We start from the raw sequence: 25455 nt of genomic DNA on the forward strand, positions 1-25455 counted from the left end.
AGGGAGTGTGTGAGTGCGAGGCAGTGGGGATGGGTGGGAGGGAGTGAGTGAGTGCGAGGCAGTGGGGATGGGTGGGAGGGTGGGAGGGAGGGAGTGAGTGAGTGCGAGGCAGTGGGGACGGGTGGGAGGGAGTGAGTGAGTGCGAGGCCGCGGGGACGGGTGGGTGGGAGTGAGTGAGTGCGAGTGAGTGAGTGCGAGGCAGTGGGGACGGGAGTTAGTGAGTGAACGCGAGGCAGCGGGGACGGGTGGGTGGGAGTGAGTGAGTGCGAGTGAGTGAGTGCAAGGCAGCAGGGACGGAAGGGAGGGAGTGAGTGCGAGGCAGTGGGGACGGGAGGGAGTGAGTGAGTGCAAGGCAGCGGGGACGGGTGGGAGGGAGTGAGTGAGTGCGAGGCAGCGGGGACGGGAGGGAGGGAGTGAGTGCGAGGCAGCGGGGACGGGAGGGAGGGAGTGAGTGCGAGGCAGCGGGGACGGGTGGGAGGGAGGGAGTGAGTGCGAGGCAGTGGGGATTGGTGGGAGAGTGGGAGGGAGTGAGTGAGTGAATGCGAGTGAGTGAGTGCGAGGCAGCGGGGACGGGTGGGAGGGACTGAGTGAGTGTGAGTGAGTGAGTGAGTGCGAGGCAGCGGGGATGGGAGTGAGTGAGTGAGTGCGAGGCAGCAGGGACGGGAGTGAGTGAGTGAGTGCGAGGCAGTGGGGATTGGTGGGAGGGAGTGAGTGAGTGCGAGTGAGTGAGTGCGAGGCAGCGGGGACGGGTGGGAGGGAGGGAGTGAGTGCGAGGCAGTGGGGATTGGTGGGAGAGTGGGAGGGAGTGAGTGAGTGAATGCGAGTGAGTGAGTGCGAGGCAGCGGGGACGGGTGGGAGGGACTGAGTGAGTGTGAGTGAGTGAGTGAGTGCGAGGCAGCGGGGATGGGAGTGAGTGAGTGAGTGCGAGGCAGCAGGGACGGGAGTGAGTGAGTGAGTGCGAGGCAGTGGGGATTGGTGGGAGGGAGTGAGTGAGTGCGAGTGAGTGAGTGCGAGGCAGCGGGGACAGGTGGGAGGGACTGAGTGAGTGCGAGGCAGCGGGGACGTGTGGGAGGGAGGGAGTGAGTGCGAGTGAGTGAGTGCGAGGCAGCGGGGACGGGTGGGAGGGAGTGAGTGAGTGCGAGGCAGCGGGGACGTGTGGGAGGGAGTGAGTGAGTGCGAGTGAGTGAGTGCGAGGCAGCGGGGACGGGAGTTAGTGAGTGAGTGCGAGGCAGCAGGGACGGGAGTTTTTGAGTGAGTGCGAGGCAGCGGGGACGGGTGGGAGGCAGTGAGTGAGTGCGAGGCAGCGGGGATTGGTGGGAGGGAGTGAGTGAGTGCGAGGCAGCGGGGACGGGTGGGAGGGAGGGAGTGAGTGAGTGAGTGCGAGGCAGTGGGGATGGGTGAAAGGGAGTGAGTGAGTGCGAGGCAGTGGGGACGGGTGGGAGGGAGTGAGTGAGTGCGAGGCAGTGGGGACAGGTTGGAGGGAGGGAGGGAGTGAGTGAGTGCGAGGCAGTGGGGATGGGTGGGAGGGAGTGAGTGAATGCGAGGCAGTGGGGACGGGTGGGAGGGTGGGAGGGAGTGAGTGAGTGCGAGGCAGTGGGGATGGGTGGGAGGGAGTGAATGAGTGCGAGGCAGTGGGGATGGGTGGGAGGGAGTGAGTGAGTGCGAGGCAGCGGGGACAGGTTGGAGGGAGGGAGGGAGGGAGGGAGGGAGTGAGTGAGTGCGAGGCAGTGGGGATGGGTGGGAGGGAGTGAGTGAGTGCGAGGCAGTGGGGATGGGTGGGAGGGAGTGAGTGAGTGCGAGGCAGTGGGGATGGGTGGGAGGGAGTGAGTGAGCGCGAGGCAGTGGGGATGGGTGGGAGGGAGTGAGTGAGTGCGAGGCAGTGGGGATGGGTGGGAGGAGTGAGTGAGTGCGAGGCAGCGGGGACGGGTGGGAGGGAGTGAGTGAGTGAGTGCGAGGCAGTGGGGACAGGTTGGAGGGAGGGAGGGAGTGAGTGAGTGCGAGGCAGTGGGGATTGGTGGGAGGGTGGGAGGGAGTGAGTGAGTGCGAGGCAGCGGGGACAGGTTGGAGGGAGGGAGGGAGTGAGTGAGTGCGAGGCAATGGGTATGGGTGGGAGGGAGTGAGTGAGTGCGAGGCAGCGGGGACAGGTTGGAGGGAGAGAGGGAGTGAGTGAGTGCGAGGCAGTGGGGATGGGTGGGTGGGAGGGAGTGAGTGAGTGCGAGGCAGCGGGGACAGGTTGGAGGGAGAGAGGGAGTGAGTGAGTGCGAGGCAGTGGGGATGGGTGGGTGGGAGGGAGTGAGTGAGTGCGAGGCAGTGGGGATGGGTGGGAGGGTGGGAGGGAGTGAGTGAGTGCGAGGCAGCGGGGATGGGTGGGAGGGAGTGAGTGAGTGCGAGGCAGTGGGGATGGGTGGGAGGGTGGGAGGGAGGGAGTGAGTGAGTGCGAGGCAGTGGGGACGGGTGGGAGGGAGTGAGTGAGTGCGAGGCAGCGGGGACGGGTGGGTGGGAGTGAGTGAGTGCGAGTGAGTGAGTGCGAGGCAGTGGGGACGGGAGTTAGTGAGTGAACGCGAGGCAGCGGGGACGGGTGGGTGGGAGTGAGTGAGTGCGAGTGAGTGAGTGCAAGGCAGCAGGGATGGAAGGGAGTGAGTGAGTGCGAGGCAGTGGGGACGGGAGGGAGTGAGTGAGTGCGAGGCAGCGGGGACGGGAGGGAGTGAGTGAGTGCAAGGCAGCGGGGACGGGTGGGAGGGAGTGAGTGAGTGCGAGGCAGCGGGGACGGGAGGGAGGGAGTGAGTGCGAGGCAGCGGGGACGGGAGGGAGGGAGTGAGTGCGAGGCAGCGGGGACGGGTGGGAGGGAGGGAGTGAGTGCGAGGCAGTGGGGATTGGTGGGAGAGTGGGAGGGAGTGAGTGAGTGAATGCGAGTGAGTGAGTGCGAGGCAGCGGGGACGGGTGGGAGGGACTGAGTGAGTGTGAGTGAGTGAGTGAGTGCGAGGCAGCGGGGATGGGAGTGAGTGAGTGAGTGCGAGGCAGCAGGGACGGGAGTGAGTGAGTGAGTGCGAGGCAGCTGGGACGGGTGGGAGGGACTGAGTGAGTGAGTGCGAGGCAGTGGGGATTGGTGAGTGCGAGTGAGTGAGTGCGAGGCAGCGGGGACAGGTGGGAGGGATTGAGTGAGTGCGAGGCAGCGGGGACGTGTGGGAGGGAGGGAGTGAGTGCGAGTGAGTGAGTGCGAGGCAGCGGGGACGGGTGGGAGGGAGTGAGTGAGTGCGAGGCAGCGGGGACGTGTGGGAGGGAGTGAGTGAGTGCGAGTGAGTGAGTGCGAGGCAGCGGGGACGGGAGTTAGTGAGTGAGTGCGAGGCAGCAGGGACGGGAGTTTTTGAGTGAGTGCGAGGCAGCGGGGACGGGTGGGAGGCAGTGAGTGAGTGCGAGGCAGCGGGGATTGGTGGGAGGGAGTGAGTGAGTGCGAGGCAGCGGGGACGGGTGGGAGGGAGGGAGTGAGTGAGTGAGTGCGAGGCAGTGGGGATGGGTGAAAGGGAGTGAGTGAGTGCGAGGCAGTGGGGACGGGTGGGAGGGAGTGAGTGAGTGCGAGGCAGTGGGGACAGGTTGGAGGGAGGGAGGGAGTGAGTGAGTGCGAGGCAGTGGGGATGGGTGGGAGGGAGTGAGTGAGTGCGAGGCAGTGGGGACGGGTGGGAGGGTGGGAGGGAGTGAGTGAGTGCGAGGCAGTGGGGATGGGTGGGAGGGAGTGAATGAGTGCGAGGCAGTGGGGATGGGTGGGAGGGAGTGAGTGAGTGCGAGGCAGCGGGGACAGGTTGGAGGGAGGGAGTGAGTGAGTGCGAGGTAGTGGGGATGGGTGGGAGGGAGTGAGTGAGTGCGAGGCAGTGGGGATGGGTGGGAGGGAGTGAGTGAGTGCGAGGCAGTGGGGATGGGTGGGAGGGAGTGAGTGAGCGCGAGGCAGTGGGGATGGGTGGGAGGGAGTGAGTGAGCGCGAGGCAGTGGGGATGGGTGGGAGGGAGTGAGTGAGTGCGAGGCAGTGGGGATGGGTGGGAGGAGTGAGTGAGTGCGAGGCAGCGGGGACGGGTGGGAGGGAGTGAGTGAGTGAGTGCGAGGCAGTGGGGACAGGTTGGAGGGAGGGAGGGAGTGAGTGAGTGCGAGGCAGTGGGGATTGGTGGGAGGGTGGGAGGGAGTGAGTGAGTGCGAGGCAGCGGGGACAGGTTGGAGGGAGGGAGGGAGTGAGTGAGTGCGAGGCAATGGGTATGGGTGGGAGGGAGTGAGTGAGTGCGAGGCAGCGGGGACAGGTTGGAGGGAGAGAGGGAGTGAGTGAGTGCGAGGCAGTGGGGATGGGTGGGTGGGAGGGAGTGAGTGAGTGCGAGGCAGTGGGGATGGGTGGGAGGGAGTGAGTGAGTGCGAGGCAGCGGGGATGGGTGGGAGGGAGTGAGTGAGTGCGAGGCAGCGGGGATGGGTGGGAGGGAGTGAGTGAGTGCGAGGCAGTGGGGACGGGTGGGAGGGAGGGAGTGAGTGCGAGGCAGTGGGGATGGGTGGGAGGGAGTGAGTGAGTGCGAGGCAGTGGGGATGGGTGGGAGGGAGTGAGTGAGTGCGAGGCAGTGGGGATGGGTGGGAGGGAGTGAGTGAGTGCGAGGCAGTGGGGATGGGTGGGAGGGAGTGAGTGAGTGCGAGGCAGTGGGGATGGGTGGGAGGGAGTGAGTGAGTGCGAGGCAGCGGGGACGGGTGGGAGGGAGTGAGTGAGTGCGAGGCAGCGGGGACAGGTGGGAGGGAGTGAGTGAGTGAGTGCGAGGCAGCGGGGACAGGTTGGAGGGAGGGAGGGAGTGAGTGAGTGCGAGGCAGTGGGGATTGGTGGGAGGGTGGGAGGGAGTGAGTGAGTGCGAGGCAGCTAGGACAGGTTGGAGGGAGGGAGGGAGTGAGTGAGTGCGAGGCAATGGGTATGGGTGGGAGGGAGTGAGTGAGTGCGAGGCAGCGGGGACGGGTGGGAGGGAGTGAGTGAGTGCGAGGCAGTGGGGATTGGTGGGAGGGTGGGAGGGAGTGAGTGAGTGCGAGGCAGCGGGGACAGGTTGGAGGGAGGGAGGGAGTGAGTGAGTGCGAGGCAGTGGGGATGGGTGGGTGGGAGGGAGTGAGTGAGTGCGAGGCAGTGGGGATGGGTGGGAGGGTGGGAGGGAGTGAGTGAGTGCGAGGCAGTGGGGATGGGTGGGAGGGAGTGAGTGAGTGCGAGGCAGCGGGGACAGGTTGGAGGGAGGGAGGGAGGGAGTGAGTGAGTGCGAGGCAGTGGGGATGGGTGGGAGGGAGTGAGTGAGTGCGAGGCAGTGGGGACAGGTTGGAGGGAGGGAGGGTGTGAGTGCGATGCAGTGGGGACAGGTTGGAGGGAGGGAGGGAGGGAGTGAGTGAGTGCGAGGCAGTGGGGATTGGTGGGAGGGTGGGAGGGAGTGAGTGAGTGCGAGGCAGCGAGGACAGGTTGGAGGGAGGGAGGGAGTGAGTGAGTGCGAGGCAATGGGTATGGGTGGGAGGGAGTGAGTGAGTGCGAGGCAGCGGGGACGGGTAGGAGGGAGTGAGTGAGTGCGAGGCAGTGGGGATTGGTGTGAGGGTGGGAGGGAGTGAGTGAGTGCGAGGCAGCGGGGACAGGTTGGAGGGAGAGAGGGAGTGAGTGAGTGCGAGGCAGTGGGGATGGGTGGGTGGGAGGGAGTGAGTGAGTGCGAGGCAGTGGGGATGGGTGGGAGGGTGGGAGGGAGTGAGTGAGTGCGAGGCAGTGGGGATGGGTGGGAGGGAGTGAGTGAGTGCGAGGCAGCGGGGACAGGTTGGAAGGAGGGAGGGAGTGAGTGAGTGCGAGGCAGTGGGGATGGGTGGGAGGGAGTGAGTGAGTGCGAGGCAGCGGGGACGGGTGGGTGGGAGTGAGTGAGTGCGAGTGAGTGAGTGCGAGGCAGTGGGGACGGGAGTTAGTGAGTGAACGCGAGGCAGCGGGGACGGGTGGGTGGGAGTGAGTGAGTGCGAGTGAGTGAGTGCAAGGCAGCAGGGATGGAAGGGAGTGAGTGAGTGCGAGGCAGTGGGGACGGGAGGGAGTGAGTGAGTGCGAGGCAGCGGGGACGGGAGGGAGTGAGTGAGTGCAAGGCAGCGGGGACGGGTGGGAGGGAGTGAGTGAGTGCGAGGCAGCGGGGACGGGAGGGAGGGAGTGAGTGCGAGGCAGCGGGGACGGGAGGGAGGGAGTGAGTGCGAGGCAGCGGGGACGGGTGGGAGGGAGGGAGTGAGTGCGAGGCAGTGGGGATTGGTGGGAGAGTGGGAGGGAGTGAGTGAGTGAATGCGAGTGAGTGAGTGCGAGGCAGCGGGGACGGGTGGGAGGGACTGAGTGAGTGTGAGTGAGTGAGTGAGTGCGAGGCAGCGGGGATGGGAGTGAGTGAGTGAGTGCGAGGCAGCAGGGACGGGAGTGAGTGAGTGAGTGCGAGGCAGCTGGGACGGGTGGGAGGGACTGAGTGAGTGAGTGCGAGGCAGTGGGGATTGGTGAGTGCGAGTGAGTGAGTGCGAGGCAGCGGGGACAGGTGGGAGGGATTGAGTGAGTGCGAGGCAGCGGGGACGTGTGGGAGGGAGGGAGTGAGTGCGAGTGAGTGAGTGCGAGGCAGCGGGGACGGGTGGGAGGGAGTGAGTGAGTGCGAGGCAGCGGGGACGTGTGGGAGGGAGTGAGTGAGTGCGAGTGAGTGAGTGCGAGGCAGCGGGGACGGGAGTTAGTGAGTGAGTGCGAGGCAGCAGGGACGGGAGTTTTTGAGTGAGTGCGAGGCAGCGGGGACGGGTGGGAGGCAGTGAGTGAGTGCGAGGCAGCGGGGATTGGTGGGAGGGAGTGAGTGAGTGCGAGGCAGCGGGGACGGGTGGGAGGGAGGGAGTGAGTGAGTGAGTGCGAGGCAGTGGGGATGGGTGAAAGGGAGTGAGTGAGTGCGAGGCAGTGGGGACGGGTGGGAGGGAGTGAGTGAGTGCGAGGCAGTGGGGACAGGTTGGAGGGAGGGAGGGAGTGAGTGAGTGCGAGGCAGTGGGGATGGGTGGGAGGGAGTGAGTGAGTGCGAGGCAGTGGGGACGGGTGGGAGGGTGGGAGGGAGTGAGTGAGTGCGAGGCAGTGGGGATGGGTGGGAGGGAGTGAATGAGTGCGAGGCAGTGGGGATGGGTGGGAGGGAGTGAGTGAGTGCGAGGCAGCGGGGACAGGTTGGAGGGAGGGAGTGAGTGAGTGCGAGGTAGTGGGGATGGGTGGGAGGGAGTGAGTGAGTGCGAGGCAGTGGGGATGGGTGGGAGGGAGTGAGTGAGTGCGAGGCAGTGGGGATGGGTGGGAGGGAGTGAGTGAGCGCGAGGCAGTGGGGATGGGTGGGAGGGAGTGAGTGAGCGCGAGGCAGTGGGGATGGGTGGGAGGGAGTGAGTGAGTGCGAGGCAGTGGGGATGGGTGGGAGGAGTGAGTGAGTGCGAGGCAGCGGGGACGGGTGGGAGGGAGTGAGTGAGTGAGTGCGAGGCAGTGGGGACAGGTTGGAGGGAGGGAGGGAGTGAGTGAGTGCGAGGCAGTGGGGATTGGTGGGAGGGTGGGAGGGAGTGAGTGAGTGCGAGGCAGCGGGGACAGGTTGGAGGGAGGGAGGGAGTGAGTGAGTGCGAGGCAATGGGTATGGGTGGGAGGGAGTGAGTGAGTGCGAGGCAGCGGGGACAGGTTGGAGGGAGAGAGGGAGTGAGTGAGTGCGAGGCAGTGGGGATGGGTGGGTGGGAGGGAGTGAGTGAGTGCGAGGCAGTGGGGATGGGTGGGAGGGAGTGAGTGAGTGCGAGGCAGCGGGGATGGGTGGGAGGGAGTGAGTGAGTGCGAGGCAGTGGGGACGGGTGGGAGGGAGGGAGTGAGTGAGTGCGAGTCAGTGGGGATGGGTGGGAGGGAGTGAGTGAGTGCGAGGCAGTGGGGATGGGTGGGAGGGAGTGAGTGAGTGCGAGGCAGTGGGGATGGGTGGGAGGGAGTGAGTGAGTGCGAGGCAGTGGGGATGGGTGGGAGGGAGTGAGTGAGTGCGAGGCAGTGGGGATGGGTGGGAGGGAGTGAGTGAGTGCGAGGCAGTGGGGATGGGTGGGAGGGAGTGAGTGAGTGCGAGGCAGCGGGGACGGGTGGGAGGGAGTGAGTGAGTGCGAGGCAGCGGGGACAGGTGGGAGGGAGTGAGTGAGTGAGTGCGAGGCAGCGGGGACAGGTTGGAGGGAGGGAGGGAGTGAGTGAGTGCGAGGCAGTGGGGATTGGTGGGAGGGTGGGAGGGAGTGAGTGAGTGCGAGGCAGCTAGGACAGGTTGGAGGGAGGGAGGGAGTGAGTGAGTGCGAGGCAATGGGTATGGGTGGGAGGGAGTGAGTGAGTGCGAGGCAGCGGGGACGGGTGGGAGGGAGTGAGTGAGTGCGAGGCAGTGGGGATTGGTGGGAGGGTGGGAGGGAGTGAGTGAGTGCGAGGCAGCGGGGACAGGTTGGAGGGAGGGAGGGAGTGAGTGAGTGCGAGGCAGTGGGGATGGGTGGGTGGGAGGGAGTGAGTGAGTGCGAGGCAGTGGGGATGGGTGGGAGGGTGGGAGGGAGTGAGTGAGTGCGAGGCAGTGGGGATGGGTGGGAGGGAGTGAGTGAGTGCGAGGCAGCGGGGACAGGTTGGAGGGAGGGAGGGAGGGAGTGAGTGAGTGCGAGGCAGTGGGGATGGGTGGGAGGGAGTGAGTGAGTGCGAGGCAGTGGGGACAGGTTGGAGGGAGGGAGGGTGTGAGTGCGATGCAGTGGGGACAGGTTGGAGGGAGGGAGGGAGGGAGTGAGTGAGTGCGAGGCAGTGGGGATTGGTGGGAGGGTGGGAGGGAGTGAGTGAGTGCGAGGCAGCGAGGACAGGTTGGAGGGAGGGAGGGAGTGAGTGAGTGCGAGGCAATGGGTATGGGTGGGAGGGAGTGAGTGAGTGCGAGGCAGCGGGGACGGGTAGGAGGGAGTGAGTGAGTGCGAGGCAGTGGGGATTGGTGTGAGGGTGGGAGGGAGTGAGTGAGTGCGAGGCAGCGGGGACAGGTTGGAGGGAGAGAGGGAGTGAGTGAGTGCGAGGCAGTGGGGATGGGTGGGTGGGAGGGAGTGAGTGAGTGCGAGGCAGTGGGGATGGGTGGGAGGGTGGGAGGGAGTGAGTGAGTGCGAGGCAGTGGGGATGGGTGGGAGGGAGTGAGTGAGTGCGAGGCAGCGGGGACAGGTTGGAAGGAGGGAGGGAGTGAGTGAGTGCGAGGCAGTGGGGATGGGTGGGAGGGAGTGAGTGAGTGCGAGGCAGTGGGGACAGGTTGGAGGGAGGGAGGGAGTGAGTGCGAGGCAGTGGGGACAGGTTGGAGGGAGGGAGTGAGTGACTGCGAGGCAGTGGGGATGGGTGGGACGGAGTGAGTGATTGTGAGGCAGTGGGGATGGGTGGGAGGGAGTGAGTGATTGCGAGGCAGTGGGGATCGGTGGGAGGGAGTGAGTGAGTGCGAGGCAGTGGGGATGGGTGGGAGGGAGTGCGAGGCAGTGGGGACGGGTGGGAGGGAGTGAATGAGTGCGAGGCAGTGGGGACAGGTTGGAGGGAGGGAGGGAGTGAGTGCGAGGCAGTGGGGATGGGTGGGAGGGAGTGAGTGAGTGCGAGGCAGTGGGGACAGGTTGGAGGGAGGGAGGGAGCGAGTGAGTGCGAGGCAGTGGGGATGGGTGGGAGGGAGTGAGTGAGTGAGTGAGTGCGAGGCAGTGGGGACAGGTTGGAGGGAGGGAGTGAGTGAGTACGAGGCAGTGGGGATGGGTGGGAGGGAGTGAGTGAGTGCGAGGCAGTGGGGACGGGTGGGAGGGAGTGAGTGAGTGCGAGGCAGTGGGGATGGGTGGGAGGGAGTGAGTGAGTGCGAGGCAGTGGGGACAGGTTGGAGGGAGGGAGGGAGTGAGTGCGAGGCAGTGGGGATGGGTGGGAGGGAGGGAGGGAGCGAGTGCGAGGCATTGGGGTCGGGTGGGAGGGAGTGAGTGAGTGCGAGGCAGTGGGGACGGGTGGGAGGGAGTGAGTGAGTGCGAGGCAGCGGGGATGGGTGGGAGGGAGTGAGTGCGAGGCAGCGGGGATGGGTGGGAGGGAGTGAGTGAGTGCGAGGCAGTGGGGTCGGGTGGGAGGGAGTGAGTGAGTGCGAGGCAGTGGGGACGGGTGGGAGGGAGTGAGTGAGTGCGAGGCAGTGGGGATGGGTGGGAGTGAGTGAGTGCGAGGCAGCGGGGACGGGTGGGAGGGAGTGAGTGAGTGCGAGGCAGTGGGGATGGGTGGGAGGGTGGGAGGGAGTGAGTGAGTGCGAGGCAGTGGGGATGGGTGGGAGGGAGTGAGTGATTGAGTGCGAGGCAGTGGGGATGGGTGGGAGGGAGTGCGAGGCAGTGGGGACGGGTGGGAGGGAGTGAGTGAGTGCGAGGCAGTGGGGACAGGTTGGAGGGAGGGAGGGAGTGAGTGAGTGCGAGGCAGTGGGGATGGGTGGGAGGGAGTGAGTGAGTGCGAGGCAGTGGGGACAGGTTTGAGGAAGGGAGGGAGTGAGTGAGTGCGAGGCAGTGGGGATGGGTGGGAGGGAGGGAGTGAGTGAGTGAGTGCGAGGCAGTGGGGACAGGTTGTAGGGAGGGAGTGAGTGAGTACGAGGCAGTGGGGATGGGTGGGAGGAAGTGAGTGAGTGCGAGGCAGTGGGGACGGGTGGGAGGGAGTGAGTGAGTGAGTGCGAGGCAGTGGGGATGGGTGGGAGGGAGTGAGTGAGTGCGAGGCAGTGGGGACAGGTTGGAGGGAGGGAGTGAGTGCGAGGCAGTGGGGATGGGTGGGAGGGAGGGAGGGAGTGAGTGCGAGGCATTGGGGGTGGGTGGGAGGGAGTGAGTGAGTGCGAGGCAGCGGGGATGGGTGGGAGGGAGTGAGTGAGTGCGAGGCAGTGGGGATGGGTGGGAGTGAGTGAGTGCGAGGCAGCGGGGACGGGTGGGAGGGAGTGAGTGAGTGCGAGGCAGTGGGGATGGGTGGGAGGGTGGGAGGGAGTGAGTGAGTGCGAGGCAGTGGGGACAGGTTGGAGGGAGGGAGGGAGTGAGTGAGTGCGAGGCAGTGGGGATGGGTGGGAGGGAGTGAGTGAGTGCGAGGCAGTGGGGACAGGTTGGAGGGAGGGAGGGAGTGAGTGAGTGCGAGGCAGTGGGGATGGGTGGGAGGGAGTGAGTGAGTGAGTGCGAGGCAGTGGGGACAGGTTGGAGGGAGTGAGTGAGTGCGAGGCAGTGGGGATGGGTGGGAGGGAGTGAGTGAGTGCGAGGCAGCGGGGACGGGTGGGAGGGAGCGAGTGAGTGCGAGGCAGTGGGGATGGGTGGGAGGGAGTGAGTGAGTGCGAGGCAGCGGGGACGGGTTGGAGGGAGGGAGGGAGTGAGTGAGTGCGAGGCAGTAGGGATGGGTGGGAGGGAGTGAGTGAGTGCGAGTGAGTGCGAGGCAGTGGGGATGGGTGGGAGGGAGGGAGTGAGTGAGTGAGTGCGAGGCAGCGGGGACTGGTGGGAGTGAGTGAGTGCGAGGCAGCGGGGACGGGTGGGAGGGAGTGAGTGAGTGCGAGGCAGTGGGGATGGGTGGGAGGGTGGGAGGGAGTGAGTGAGTGCGAGGCAGCGGGGACGGGTGGGAGGGAGTGAGTGAGTGCGAGGCAGCGGGGACGGGTGGGAGGGAGTGAGTGAGTGCGAGGCAGTGGGGATGGGTGGGAGGGAGTGAGTGAGTGCGAGGCAGTGGGGATGGGTGGGAGGGTGGGAGGGAGGGAGTGAGTGAGTGCGAGGCAGTGGGGACGGGTGGGAGGGAGTGAGTGAGTGCGAGGCAGTGGGGACGGGTGGGTGGGAGTGAGTGAGTGCGAGTGAGTGAGTGCGAGGCAGCAGGGACGGAAGGGAGGGAGTGAGTGCGAGGCAGCGGGGACGGGAGGGAGTGAGTGAGTGCGAGGCAGCAGGGACGGGAGGGAGGGACTGAGTGAGTGTGAGTGAGTGAGTGCGAGGCAGTGGGGATGGGAGTGAGTGAGTGAGTGCGAGGCAGCAGGGACAGGAGTGAGTGAGTGAGTGCGAGGCAGCGGGGACGGGAGTGAGTGAGTGAGTGCGAGGCAGCGGGGACAGGTGGGAGGGACTGAGTGAGTGTGAGTGAGTGAGTGAGTGCGAGGCAGCGGGGATGGGAGTGAGTGAGTGAGTGCGAGGCAGCAGGGACGGGAGTGAGTGAGTGAGTGCGAGGCAGCGGGGACGGGAGTGAGTGAGTGAGTGCGAGGCAGCGGGGATGGGTGGGAGGGACTGAGTGAGTGAGTGCGAGGCAGTGGGGATTGGTGGGAGGGAGTGAGTGAGTGCGAGTGAGTGAGTGCGAGGCAGCGGGGACAGGTGGGAGGGAGTGAGTGAGTGCGAGGCAGCGGGGACGGGTGGGAGGGAGGGAGTGAGTGCGAGTGAGTGAGTGCGAGGCAGCGGGGACGGGTGGGAGGGAGTGAGTGAGTGCGAGGCAGCGGGGACGTGTGGGAGGGAGTGAGTGAGTGCGAGTGAGTGAGTGCGAGGCAGCGGGGACGGGAGTTAGTGAGTGAGTGCGAGGCAGCAGGGACGGGAGTTTTTGAGTGAGTGCGAGGCAGCGGGGACGGGTGGGAGGCAGTGAGTGAGTGCGAGGCAGCGGGGACAGGTTGGAGGGAGGGAGGGAGTGAGTGAGTGCGAGGCAGTGGGGATTGGTGGGAGGGAGTGAGTGAGTGCGAGGCAGCGGGGACGGGTGGGAGGGAGGGAGGGAATGAGTGAGTGCGAGGCAGTGGGGATGGGTGGGAGGGAGTGAGTGAGTGCGAGGCAGTGGGGACGGGTGGGAGGGAGTGAGTGAGTGCGAGGCAGTGGGGACAGGTTGGAGGGAGGGAGGGAGTGAGTGAGTGCGCGGCAGTGGGGATGGGTGGGAGGGAGTGAGTGAGTGCGAGGCAGTGGGGACGGGTGGGAGGGTGGGAGGGAGTGAGTGAGTGCGAGGCAGTGGGGATGGGTGGGAGGGAGTGAGTGAGTGCGAGGCAGTGGGGATGGGTGGGAGGGAGTGAGTGAGTGCGAGGCAGCGGGGACAGGTTGGAGGGAGGGAGGGTGGGAGTGAGTGAGTGCGAGGCAGTGGGGATGGGTGGGAGGGAGTGAGTGAGTGCGAGGCAGTGGGGACGGGTGGGAGGGAGTGAGTGAGTGCGAGGCAGTGGGGACGGGTGGGAGGGAGTGAGTGAGTGCGAGGCAGTGGGGATGGGTGGGAGGGAGTGAGTGAGTGCGAGGCAGCGGGGACGGGTGGGAGGGAGTGAGTGAGTGAGTGCGAGGCAGCGGGGACAGGTTGGAGGGAGGGAGGGAGTGAGTGAGTGCGAGGCAGCGGGGACAGGTTGGAGGGAGGGAGGGAGTGAGTGAGTGCGAGGCAATGGGTACGGGTGGGAGGGAGTGAGTGAGTGCGAGGCAGCGGGGACAGGTTGGAGGGAGGGAGGGAGTGAGTGAGTGCGAGGCAGCGGGGACGGGTGGGAGGGAGTGAGTGAGTGCGAGGCAGTGGGGATTGGTGGGAGGGTGGGAGGGAGTGAGTGAGTGCGAGGCAGCGGGGACAGGTTGGAGGGAGAGAGGGAGTGAGTGAGTGCGAGGCAGTGGGGATGGGTGGGTGGGAGGGAGTGAGTGAGTGCGAGGCAGTGGGGATGGGTGGGAGGGAGTGAGTGAGTGCGAGGCAGTGGGGATGGGTGGGAGGGAGTGAGTGAGTGCGAGGCAGTGGGGACGGGTGGGAGGGAGGGAGTGAGTGAGTGCGAGGCAGTGGGGATGGGTGGGAGGGAGTGAGTGAGTGCGAGGCAGTGGGGATGGGTGGGAGGGAGTGAGTGAGTGCGAGGCAGCGGGGACGGGTGGGAGGGAGTGAGTGAGTTAGTGCGAGGCAGCGGGGACAGGTTGGAGGGAGGGAGGGAGTGAGTGCGAGGCAGTGGGGATTGGTGGGAGGGTGGGAGGGAGTGAGTGAGTGCGAGGCAGCGGGGACAGGTTGGAGGGAGGGAGGGAGTGAGTGAGTGCGAGGCAATGGGTATGGGTGGGAGGGAGTGAGTGAGTGCGAGGCAGCGGGGACAGGTTGGAGGGAGGGAGGGAGTGAGTGAGTGCGAGGCAGCGGGGATTGGTGGGAGGGTGGGAGGGAGTGAGTGAGTGCGAGGCAGTGGGGACAGGTTGGAGGGAGGGAGTGAGTGCGAGGCAGTGGGGATGGGTGGGAGGGAGGGAGGGAGTGAGTGCGAGGCATTGGGGGTGGGTGGGAGGGAGTGAGTGAGTGCGAGGCAGCGGGGATGGGTGGGAGGGAGTGAGTGAGTGCGAGGCAGTGGGGATGGGTGGGAGTGAGTGAGTGCGAGGCAGCGGGGACGGGTGGGAGGGAGTGAGTGAGTGCGAGGCAGTGGGGATGGGTGGGAGGCTGGGAGGGAGTGAGTGAGTGCGAGGCAGTGGGGACAGGTTGGAGGGAGGGAGGGAGTGAGTGAGTGCGAGGCAGTGGGGATGGGTGGGAGGGAGTGAGTGAGTGCGAGGCAGTGGGGACAGGTTGGAGGGAGGGAGGGAGTGAGTGAGTGCGAGGCAGTGGGGATGGGTGGGAGGGAGTGAGTGAGTGAGTGCGAGGCAGTGGGGACAGGTTGGAGGGAGTGAGTGAGTGCGAGGCAGTGGGGATGGGTGGGAGGGAGTGAGTGAGTGCGAGGCAGTGGGGACGGGTGGGAGGGAGTGAGTGTGTGCGAGGCAGTGGGAATGGGTGGGAGGGAGTGAGTGAGTGCGAGGCAGCGGGGACGGGTTGGAGGGAGGGAGGGAGTGAGTGAGTGCGAGGCAGTGGGGACGGGTGGGAGGGAGCGAGTGAGTGCGAGGCAGTGGGGATGGGTGGGAGGGAGTGAGTGAGTGCGAGGCAGCGGGGACGGGTTGGAGGGAGGGAGGGAGTGAGTGAGTGCGAGGCAGTAGGGATGGGTGGGAGGGAGTGAGTGAGTGCGAGTGAGTGCGAGGCAGTGGGGATGGGTGGGAGGGTGGGAGTGAGTGAGTGAGTGCGAGGCAGCGGGGACTGGTGGGAGTGAGTGAGTGCGAGGCAGCGGGGACGGGTGGGAGGGAGTGAGTGAGTGCGAGGCAGTGGGGATGGGTGGGAGGGTGGGAGGGAGTGAGTGAGTGCGAGGCAGCGGGGACGGGTGGGAGGGAGTGAGTGAGTGCGAGGCAGTGGGGATGGGTGGGAGGGAGTGAGTGAGTGCGAGGCAGTGGGGATGGGTGGGAGGGTGGGAGGGAGGGAGTGAGTGAGTGCGAGGCAGTGGGGACGGGTGGGAGGGAGTGAGTGAGTGCGAGGCAGTGGGGACGGGAGTTAGTGAGTGAGTGCGAGGCAGCGGGGACGGGTGGGTGGGAGTGAGTGAGTGCGAGTGAGTGAGTGCGAGGCAGTGGGGATGGGAGTGAGTGAGTGAGTGCGAGGCAGCAGGGACGGGAGTGAGTGAGTGAGTGCGAGGCAGCGGGGACGGGAGTGAGTGAGTGAGTGCGAGGCAGCGGGGACAGGTGGGAGGGACTGAGTGAGTGTGAGTGAGTGAGTGAGTGAGTGCGAGGCAGCGGGGATGGGAGTGAGTGAGTGAGTGCGAGGCAGCAGGGACGGGAGTGAGTGAGTGAGTGCGAGGCAGCGGGGACGGGAGTGAGTGAGTGAGTGCGAGGCAGCGGGGATGGGTGGGAGGGACTGAGTGAGTGAGTGCGAGGCAGTGGGGATTGGTGGGAGGGAGTGAGTGAGTGCGAGTGAGTGAGTGCGAGGCAGCGGGGACAGGTGGGAGGGAGTGAGTGAGTGCGAGTGAGTGAGTGCGAGGCAGCGGGGACGGGTGGGAGGGAGTGAGTGAGTGCGAGGCAGCGGGGACGTGTGGGAGGGAGTGAGTGAGTGCGAGTGAGTGAATGCGAGGCAGCGGGGACGGGAGTTAGTGAGTGAGTGCGAGGCAGCAGGGACGGGAGTTTTTGAGTGAGTGCGAGGCAGCGGGGACCGGTGGGAGGCAGTGAGTGAGTGCGAGGCAGCGGGGATAGGTTGGAGGGAGGGAGGGAGTGAGTGAGTGCGAGGCAGTGGGGATTGGTGGGAGGGAGTGAGTGAGTGCGAGGCAGCGGGGACGGGTGGGAGGGAGGGAGGGAGTGAGTGAGTGCGAGGCAGTGGGGATGGGTGGGAGGGAGTGAGTGAGTGCGAGGCAGTGGGGACGGGTGGGAGGGAGTGAGTGAGTGCGAGGCAGTGGGGACAGGTTGGAGGGAGGGAGGGAGTGAGTGAGTGCGCGGCAGTGGGGATGGGTGGGAGGGAGTGAGTGAGTGCGAGGCAGTGGGGACGGGTGGGAGGGTGGGAGGGAGTGAGTGAGTGCGAGGCAGTGGGGATGGGTGGGAGGGAGTGAGTGAGTGCGAGGCAGTGGGGATGGGTGGGAGGGAGTGAGTGAGTGCGAGGCAGCGGGGACAGGTTGGAGGGAGGGAGGGTGGGAGTGAGTGAGTGCGAGGCAGTGGGGATGGGTGGGAGGGAGTGAGTGAGTGCGAGGCAGTGGGGACGGGTGGGAGGGAGTGAGTGAGTGCGAGGCAGTGGGGACGGGTGGGAGGGAGTGAGTGAGTGCGAGGCAGTGGGGATGGGTGGGAGGGAGTGAGTGAGTGCGAGGCAGTGGGGATGGGTGGGAGGGAGTGAGTGAGTGCGAGGCAGTGGGGATGGGTGGGAGGAAGTGAGTGAGTGCGAGGCAGTGGGGATGGGTGGGAGGGAGTGAGTGAGTGCGAGGCAGCGGGGACGGGTGGGAGGGAGTGAGTGAGTGAGTGCGAGGCAGCGGGACAGGTTGGAGGGAGGGAGGGAGTGAGTGAGTGCGAGGCAGCGGGTACGGGTGGGAGGGAGTGAGTGAGTGCGAGGCAGCGGGGACAGGTTGGAGGGAGGGAGGGAGTGAGTGAGTGCGAGGCAGCGGGGACGGGTGGGAGGGAGTGAGTGAGTGCGAGGCAGTGGGGATTGGTGGGAGGGTGGGAGGGAGTGAGTGAGTGCGAGGCAGCGGGGACAGGTTGGAGGGAGAGGAGGGAGTGAGTGAGTGCGAGGCAGTGGGGATGGGTGGGTGGGAGGGAGTGAGTGAGTGCGAGGCAGTGGGGATGGGTGGGAGGGAGTGAGTGAGTGCGAGGCAGTGGGGATGGGTGGGAGGGAGTGAGTGAGTGCGAGGCAGTGGGGACGGGTGGGAGGGAGGGAGTGAGTGAGTGCGAGGCAGTGGGGATGGGTGGGAGGGAGTGAGTGAGTGCGAGGCAGTGGGGATGGGTGGGAGGGAGTGAGTGAGTGTGAGGCAGCGGGGACGGGTGGGAGGGAGTGAGTGAGTTAGTGCGAGGCAGCGGGGACAGGTTGGAGGGAGGGAGGGAGTGAGTGCGAGGCAGTGGGGATTGGTGGGAGGGTGGGAGGGAGTGAGTGAGTGCGAGGCAGCGGGGACAGGTTGGAGGGAGGGAGGGAGTGAGTGAGTGCGAGGCAATGGGTATGGGTGGGAGGGAGTGAGTGAGTGCGAGGCAGCGGGGACAGGTTGGAGGGAGGGAGGGAGTGAGTGAGTGCGAGGCAGCGGGGATTGGTGGGAGGGTGGGAGGGAGTGAGTGAGTGCGAGGCAGCGGGGACAGGTTGGAGGGAGAGAGGGAGTGAGTGAGTGCGAGGCAGTGGGGATGGGTGGGTGGGAGGGAGTGAGTGAGTGCGAGGCAGTGGGGATGGGTGGGAGGGTGGGAGGGAGTGAGTGAGTGCGAGGCAGTGGGGATGGGTGGGAGGGAGTGAGTGAGTGCGAGGCAGTGGGGACGGGTGGGAGTGAGGGAGTGAGTGAGTGCGAGGCAGTGGGGATGGGTGGGAGGGAGTGAGTGAGTGCGAGGCAGCGGGGACAGGTGGAGGGAGGGAGGGAGTGAGTGAGTGCGAGGCAGTGGGGATGGGTGGGAGGGAGTGAGTGAGTGCGAGGCAGTGGGGACAGATTGGAGGGAGGGAGGGAGTGAGTGCGAGGCAGTGGGACAGGTTGGAGGGAGGGAGTGAGTGACTGCGAGGCAGTGGGGATGGGTGGGACGGAGTGAGTGATTGTGAGGCAGTGGGGATGGGTGGGAGGGAGTGAGTGATTGCGAGGCAGTGGGGATGGGTGGGAGGGAGTGAGTGAGTGCGAGGCAGTGGGGATGGGTGGGAGGGAGTGAGTGAGTGAGTGCGAGGCAGTGGGGATGGGTGGGAGGGAGTGCGAGGCAGTGGGGACGGGTGGGAGGGAGTGAGTGAGTGCGAGGCAGTGGGGATGGGTGGGAGGGAGTGCGAGGCAGTGGGGACGGGTGGGAGGGAGTGAGTGAGTGCGAGGCAGTGGGGACAGGTTGGAGGGAGGGAGGGAGTGAGTGAGTGCGAGGCAGTGGGGACGGGTGGGAGGGAGTGAGTGAGTGCGAGGCAGTGGGGACGGGTGGGAGGGAGTGAGTGAGTGAGTGAGTGCGAGGCAGTGGGGACGGGTGGGAGGGAGGGAGTGAGTGCGAGGCAGTGGGGACGGGTGGGAGGGAGTGAGTGAGTGCGAGGCAGTGGGGACGGGTGGGAGGGAGTGAGTGAGTGCGAGGCAGTGGGACGGGTGGGAGGGAGTGAGTGAGTGCGAGGCAGTGGGGACGGGTGGGAGGGAGTGAGTGAGTGCAAGGCAGTGGGGACGGGTGGGAGGGAGTGAGTGAGTGCGAGGCAGTGGGGACGGGTGGGAGGGAGTGAGTGAGTGCGAGCCAGTGGGGATGGGTGGGAGGGAGTGAGTGAGTGCGAGGCAGTGGGGACAGGTTGAAGGGAGGGAGGGAGTGAGTGCGAGGCAGTGGGGACGGGTGGGAGGGAGTGAGTGAGTGCGAGGCAGTGGGGACGGGTGGGAGGGAGTGAGTGAGTGCGAGGCAGTGGGGATGGGTGGGAGGGTGGCAGGAGTGAGTGAGTGCGAGCAGTGGGGATGGGTGGGAGGGAGTGAGTGAGTGCGAGGCAGTGGGGATGGGTGGGAGGGAGTGAGTGAGTGCGAGGCAGTGGGGATGCGTGGGAGGGAGGGAGGGAGGGAGTGCGAGGCAGCGGGGATGGGTGGGAGGGAATGAGTGAGTGCGAGGCAGTGGGGACAGGTTGGAGGGAGGGAGGGAGTGAGTGCGAGGCAGTGGGGATGGGTGGGAGGCAGTGAGTGATTGCGAGGCAGTGGGGATGGGTGGGAGGGAGTGAGTGAGTGCGAGGCAGTGGGGATGGGTGGGACGGAGTGAGTGAGTGCGAGGCAGTGGGGATGGGTGGGAAGGGTGGGAGGGAGTGCGAGGCAGTGGGGACGGGTGGGAGGGAGTGAGTGAGTGCGAGGCAGTGGGGACAGGTTGGAGGGAGGGAGGGAGTGAGTGAGTGCGAGGCAGTGGGGATGGGTGGGAGGGAGTGAGTGAGTGCGAGGCAGTGGGGACAGGTTGGAGGGAGGGAGGGAGTGAGTGAGTGCGAGGCAGCGGGGATGGGTGGGAGGGAGTGAGTGAGTGAGTGCGAGGCAGCGGGGACGGGTGGGAGGGAGTGAGTGAGTGCGAGGCAGCGGGGACGGGTGGGAGGGAGTGAGTGAGTGCGAGGCAGCGGGGACGGGTGGGAGGGAGTGAGTGAGTGAGTGCGAGGCAGCGGGGACGGGTGGGAGGGTGGGAGGGAGTGAGTGAGTGCGAGGCAGTGGGGACGGGTGGGAGGGAGTGAGTGAGTGCGAGGCAGTGGGGACGGGTGGGAGGGAGTGAGTGAGTGCGAGGCAGTGGGGACGGGTGGGAGGGAGTGAGTGAGTGCGAGGCAGTGGGGATGGGTGGGAGGGAGTGAGTGAGTGCGAGGCAGTGGGGACAGGTTGGAGGGAGGGAGGGAGTGAGTGCGAGGCAGTGGGGATGGGTGGGGAGGGAGGGAGGGAGTGAGTGCGAGGCAGTGGGGACGGGTGGGAGGGAGTGAGTGAGTGCGAGGCAGTGGGGACGGGTGGGAGGGAGTGAGTGAGTGCGAGGCAGTGGGGACGGGTGGGAGGGAGTGAGTGAGTGCGAGGCAGTGGGGACGGGTGGGAGGGTGGCAGGGAGTGAGTGAGTGCGAGGCAGTGGGGATGGGTGGGAGGGTGGCAGGGAGTGAGTGAGTGCGAGGCAGTGGGGACGGGTGGGAGGGAGTGAGTGAGTGCGAGGCAGTGGGGACGGGTGGGAGGGAGTGAGTGAGTGCGAGGCAGTGGGGACGGGTGGGAGGGAGTGAGTGAGTGCGAGGCAGTGGGGACGGGTGGGAGGGAGTGAGTGAGTGCGAGGCAGTGGGGATGCGTGGGAGGGAGGGAGGGAGTGCGAGGCAGTGGGGACAGGTTGGAGGGAGGGAGTGAGTGAGTGAGTGCGAGGCAGTGGGGATGGGTGGGAGGGAATGAGTGAGTGCGAGACAGTGGGGACAGGTTGGAGGGAGGGAGGGAGTGAGTGCGAGGCAGTGGGGATGGGTGGGAGGGAGTGAGTGATTGCGAGGCAGTGGGGATGGGGGGGAGGGAGTGAGTGAGTGCGAGGCAGTGGGGATGGGTGGGACGGAGTGAGTGAGTGCGAGGCAGTGGGGATGGGTGGGAGGGTGGGAGGGAGTGCGAGGCAGTGGGGACGGGTGGGAGGGAGTGAGTGAGTGCGAGGCAGTGGGGACAGGTTGGAGGGAGGGAGGGAGTGAGTGAGTGCGAGGCAGTGGGGACGGGTGGGAGGGAGTGAGTGAGTGCGAGGCAGTGGGGACGGGTGGGAGGGAGTGAGTGAGTGCGAGGCAGTGGGGATGGGTGGGAGGGTGGGAGGGAGTGAGTGAGGGCGAGGCAGTGGGGATGGGTGGGAGGGAGTGAGTGAGTGCGAGGCAGTGGGGATGGGTGGGAGGGAGTGAGTGAGTGCGAGGCAGTGGGGATGCGTGGGAGGGAGGGAGGGAGTGCGAGGCAGCGGGGACAGGTTGGAGGGAGGGAGTGAGTGAGTGAGTGCGAGGCAGTGGGGATGGGTGGGAGGGAATGAGTGAGTGCGAGGCAGTGGGGACAGGTTGGAGGGAGGGAGGGAGTGAGTGCGAGGCAGTGGGGATGGGTGGGAGGGAGTGAGTGATTGCGAGGCAGTGGGGATGGGTGGGAGGGAGTGAGTGAGTGCGAGGCAGTGGGGATGGGTGGGACGGAGTGAGTGAGTGCGAGGCAGTGGGGATGGGTGGGAGGGTGGGAGGGAGTGCGAGGCAGTGGGGACGGGTGGGAGGGAGTGAGTGAGTGCGAGGCAGTGGGGACAGGTTGGAGGGAGGGAGGGAGGGAGTGAGTGAGTGCGAGGCAGTGGGGATGGGTGGGAGGGAGTGAGTGAGTGCGAGGCAGTAGGGACAGGTCGGAGGGAGGGAGGGAGTGAGTGAGTGCGAGGCAGCGGGGATGGGTGGGAGGGAGTGAGTGAGTGAGTGCGAGGCAGCGGGGACGGGTGGGAGGGAGTGAGTGAGTGCGAGGCAGCGGGGACGGGTGGGAGGGAGTGAGTGAGTGCGAGGCAGCGGGGATGGGTGGGAGGGAGTGAGTGAGTGCGAGGCAGCGGGGACGGGTGGGAGGGAGTGAGTGAGTGCGAGGCAGCGGGGACGGGTGGGGGGGTGGGAGGGAGTGAGTGAGTGCGAGGCAGCGGGGACGGGTGGGGGGGTGGGAGGGAGTGAGTGAGTGCGAGGCAGTGGGGACGGGTGGGAGGGAGTGAGTGAGTGCGAGGCAGTGGGGACGGGTGGGAGGGAGTGAGTGAGTGCGAGGCAGTGGGGACGGGTGGGAGGGAGTGAGTGAGTGCGAGGCAGTGGGGATGGGTGGGAGGGAGTGAGTGAGTGCGAGGCAGTGGGGACAGGTTGGAGGGAGGGAGGGAGTGAGTGCGAGGCAGTGGGGATGGGTGGGAGGGAGGGAGGGAGTGAGTGCGAGGCAGTGGGGACGGGTGGGAGGGAGTGAGTGAGTGCGAGGCAGTGGGGACTGGTGGGAGGGAGTGAGTGAGTGCGAGGCAGTGGGGATGGGTGGGAGGGTGGCAGGGAGTGAGTGAGTACGAGGCAGTGGGGATGGGTGGGAGGGAGTGAGTGAGTGCGAGGCAGTGCGGATGGGTGGGAGGGAGTGAGTGAGTGCGAGGCAGTGGGGATGCGTGGAGGGAGGGAGGGAGTGCGAGGCAGTGGGGACAGGTTGGAGGGAGGGAGTGAGTGAGTGCGAGGCAGTGGGGATGGGTGGGAGGGAATGAGTGAGTGCGAGGCAGTGGGGACAGGTTGGAGGGAGGGAGGGAGTGAGTGCGAGGCAGTGGGGATGGGTGGGAGGGAGTGAGTGATTGCGAGGCAGTGGGGATGGGTGGGAGGGAGTGAGTGAGTGCGAGGCAGTGGGGATGGGTGGGACGGAGTGAGTGAGTGCGAGGCAGTGGGGATGGGTGGGACGGAGTGAGTGAGTGCGAGGCAGTGGGGATGGGTGGGAGGGTGGGAGGGAGTGCGAGGCAGTGGGGACGGGTGGGAGGGAGTGAGTGAGTGCGAGGCAGTGGGGACGGGTGGGAGGGAGTGAGTGCGAGGCAGTGGGGACAGGTTGGAGGGAGGGAGGTTTTGAGTGAGTGCGAGGCAGTGGGGATGGGTGGGAGGGAGTGAGTGAGTGCGAGGCAGTGGGGACAGGTTGGAGGGAGGGAGGGAGTGAGTGAGTGCGAGGCAGCGGGGATGGGTGGGAGGGAGTGAGTGAGTGAGTGCGAGGCAGCGGGGACGGGTGGGAGGGAGTGAGTGAGTGCGAGGCAGCGGGGACGGGTGGGAGGGAGTGAGTGAGTGCGAGGCAGCGGGGACGGGTGGGAGGGAGTGAGTGAGTGCGAGGCAGCGGGGACGGGTGGGAGGGTGGGAGGGAGTGAGTGAGTGCGAGGCAGTGGGGACGGGTGGGAGGGAGTGAGTGAGTGCGAGGCAGTGGGACGGGTGGGAGGGAGTGAGTGAGTGCGAGGCAGTGGGGACGGGTGGGAGGGAGTGAGTGAGTGCGAGGCAGTGGGGACGGGTGGGAGGGAGTGAGTGAGTGCGAGGCAGTGGGGACGGGTGGGAGGGAGTGAGTGAGTGCGAGGCAGTGGGGACGGGTGGGAGGGAGTGAGTGAGTGCGAGGCAGTGGGGACGGGTGGGAGGGAGTGAGTGAGTGCGAGGCAGTGGGGATGGGTGGGAGGGTGGGAGGGAGTGCGAGGCAGTGGGGACGGGTGGGAGGGAGTGAGTGAGTGCGAGGCAGTGGGGACAGGTTGGAGGGAGGGAGGGAGTGAGTGAGTGCGAGGCAGTGGGGATGGGTGGGAGGGAGTGAGTGAGTGCGAGGCAGTGGGGACAGGTTGGAGGGAGGGAGGGAGTGAGTGAGTGCGAGGCAGCGGGGATGGGTGGGAGGGAGTGAGTGAGTGAGTGCGAGGCAGCGGGGACGGGTGGGAGGGACTGAGTGAGTGCGAGGCAGCGGGAACGGGTGGGAGGGAGTGAGTGAGTGCGAGGCAGCGGGGACGGGTGGGAGGGAGTGAGTGAGTGCGAGGCAGCGGGGACGGGTGGGAGGGTGGGAGGGAGTGAGTGAGTGCGAGGCAGTGGGGACGGGTGGGAGGGAGTGAGTGAGTGCGAGGCAGTGGGGATGGGTGGGAGGGAGTGAGTGAGTGCGAGGCAGCGGGAACGGGTGGGAGGGAGTGAGTGAGTGCGAGGCAGCGGGGACGGGTGGGAGGGAGTGAGTGAGTGCGAGGCAGCGGGGACGGGTGGGAGGGACTGAGTGAGTGCGAGGCAGCGGGGACGGGTGGGAGGGAGTGAGTGAGTGCGAGGCAGCGGGGACGGGTGGGAGGGAGTGAGTGAGTGCGAGGCAGCGGGGACGGGTGGGAGGGTGGGAGGGAGTGAGTGAGTGCGAGGCAGTGGGGACGGGTGGGAGGGAGTGAGTGAGTGCGAGGCAGTGGGGATGGGTGGGAGGGAGTGAGTGAGTGCGAGGCAGTGGGGACGGGTGGGAGGGAGTGAGTGAGTGCGAGGCAGTGGGGACGGGTGGGAGGGAGTGAGTGAGTGCGAGGCAGTGGGGACGGGTGGGAGGGAGTGAGTGAGTGCGAGGCAGTGGGGACGGGTGGGAGGGAGTGAGTGAGTGCGAGGCAGTGGGGACGGGTGGGAGGGAGTGAGTGAGTGCGAGGCAGTGGGTGACCCCACCTTTACTTTTTTTCCTTCGATGTCCAATGTTTTTACGATGAAGTCAACTCCGATTGTGTTCTGCTGTTTCTCGATGAAGACTCCGGTTTTGAACCGGTGAACCACACAAGTCTTGCCAATATTGGAATCTCCAATCAGCACGATTTTGAAGAGATAGTCAAAGGCTTCATCTGCACCTGTCCCAGCTGTATTCATACTGTAATTAAATAATACATCATTCTATCCAATCAGAAATAGAACATCCATTAAAGCAACTGATACCAATAACCCGGTTTAAAATGTATTAATTCATTGGAAGGACATTAATGTCAACAACAGCATTTATTGCCCATCCCTAATTGCCCTTGAGAAGGTGGTGGTGAGTTGCCTTCTTTACCCACTGCAGTCCATTTGGGGTAGGTATACCCACAGTGCTGTTAGGAAGGGAGTTCCAGGATCTTGACCCAGCGACAGTGAAGGAACGACGATATAGTTCCAAGTCAGGATTGTGTGTGACTTGAGGGGAACTCGCAGGTGGTGGTGTTCCCATGTATTTGCTGCCCTTGTCCTTCTAGTTGGTAGAGGTTGCGGGTTCGGAAGGTGCTTTCGAAGGAGCCTTGGTGAATTGTTGCAGTGCATCTTGCAGATGGTACACACTGCTGCCACTGTGCGTCGGTGGTGGAGGGAATTAATATTTGAGGTGGAAGATACTGTGCTGATCGAAAGGGCTACTTTGTCCTGGATGGTGTCGAGCTTCTTGAGTGTTTTGGAAGCCGTATTCATCCAGGCAAGTGGGGAGTATTCCATTACACTCCTGACTTGTGCCTTGTAGATGGTGGAGTCAGGAGGTGAGTTACTCACTGCAGAATTCCCAGGCTCTGATCTGCTCTCGTAGCTACAGTATTTATATGGCTGCTCCAGTTCAGTTTCTGGTCAATGATAATCCCCAGAACGTTGATAGTGGGCATCTTGGAAGATTATGGCTAAAGCGTTATGATCTCGGTAGAGACCAGTAACTTTTTCAAAAGAAATTCAGAGTTCCACTATACTTTACAGGATCCTCAGGGCTCATTCACTTCTCCTGGAACCAGTCTAAGGCGTGTCACAGCTCTTAGGAATTCACTTTGACTGTCCTTAGTTTCCTGGCTATCTTGCGAGGTGAGGCGTTTTTTGGGGATTCTCCCTCCAGAAAGCAGCTAGGCGAACCTTCCAGCCCTACTTCAACACCTCACCAATTTGGATTTCCCCAGCCTGAGCACAGGCCTCACTCAAACCCTTGCATAATGTCGCCAAATCAGAAACAGCCTGGTTCCTGATGGCCTGGCTGCTTTGTCCTAGCTTCTGGCAGATTCTCCACCTGGTCCAAGCTGCCCCAAAACACAGACTGACTTTGAGAAATCAGAGATTAAACACCCAAAGGATATCTCCCTGCAGAATCTAGCTCCATAGCAACATGGTATACTTGGAATTCCCCAGATAGAAATTTAAACTAATTTAACTTCTGGCTTCAAAACAAAACCTTTGATCCT

At 65.3% G+C, this 25455-nt stretch overlaps 1 protein-coding gene across 1 annotated transcript in view; it reads right to left on the reverse strand.

The window, feature by feature from the left end:
- The window catches only part of LOC137379372 (ras-related protein Rab-19-like), a 52006-nt gene extending 27530 nt beyond the window's left edge, over positions 1-24476 (reverse strand). The window contains exons 1-2 of the mRNA XM_068050077.1: positions 24324-24476; positions 23948-24143 (exon numbers count right to left, since the gene is read on the reverse strand). Coding sequence (XP_067906178.1) covers positions 23948-24143; positions 24324-24337 — 210 coding nt within the window. The 5' untranslated portion in view covers positions 24338-24476. The remainder of the gene's footprint in view (positions 1-23947; positions 24144-24323) is intronic.
- Positions 24477-25455: the final 979 nt, after the last annotated feature.

Source organism: Heterodontus francisci, chromosome 18 (assembly GCF_036365525.1).
Source record: "Heterodontus francisci isolate sHetFra1 chromosome 18, sHetFra1.hap1, whole genome shotgun sequence".
Lineage (NCBI taxonomy): Eukaryota > Metazoa > Chordata > Chondrichthyes > Heterodontiformes > Heterodontidae > Heterodontus > Heterodontus francisci.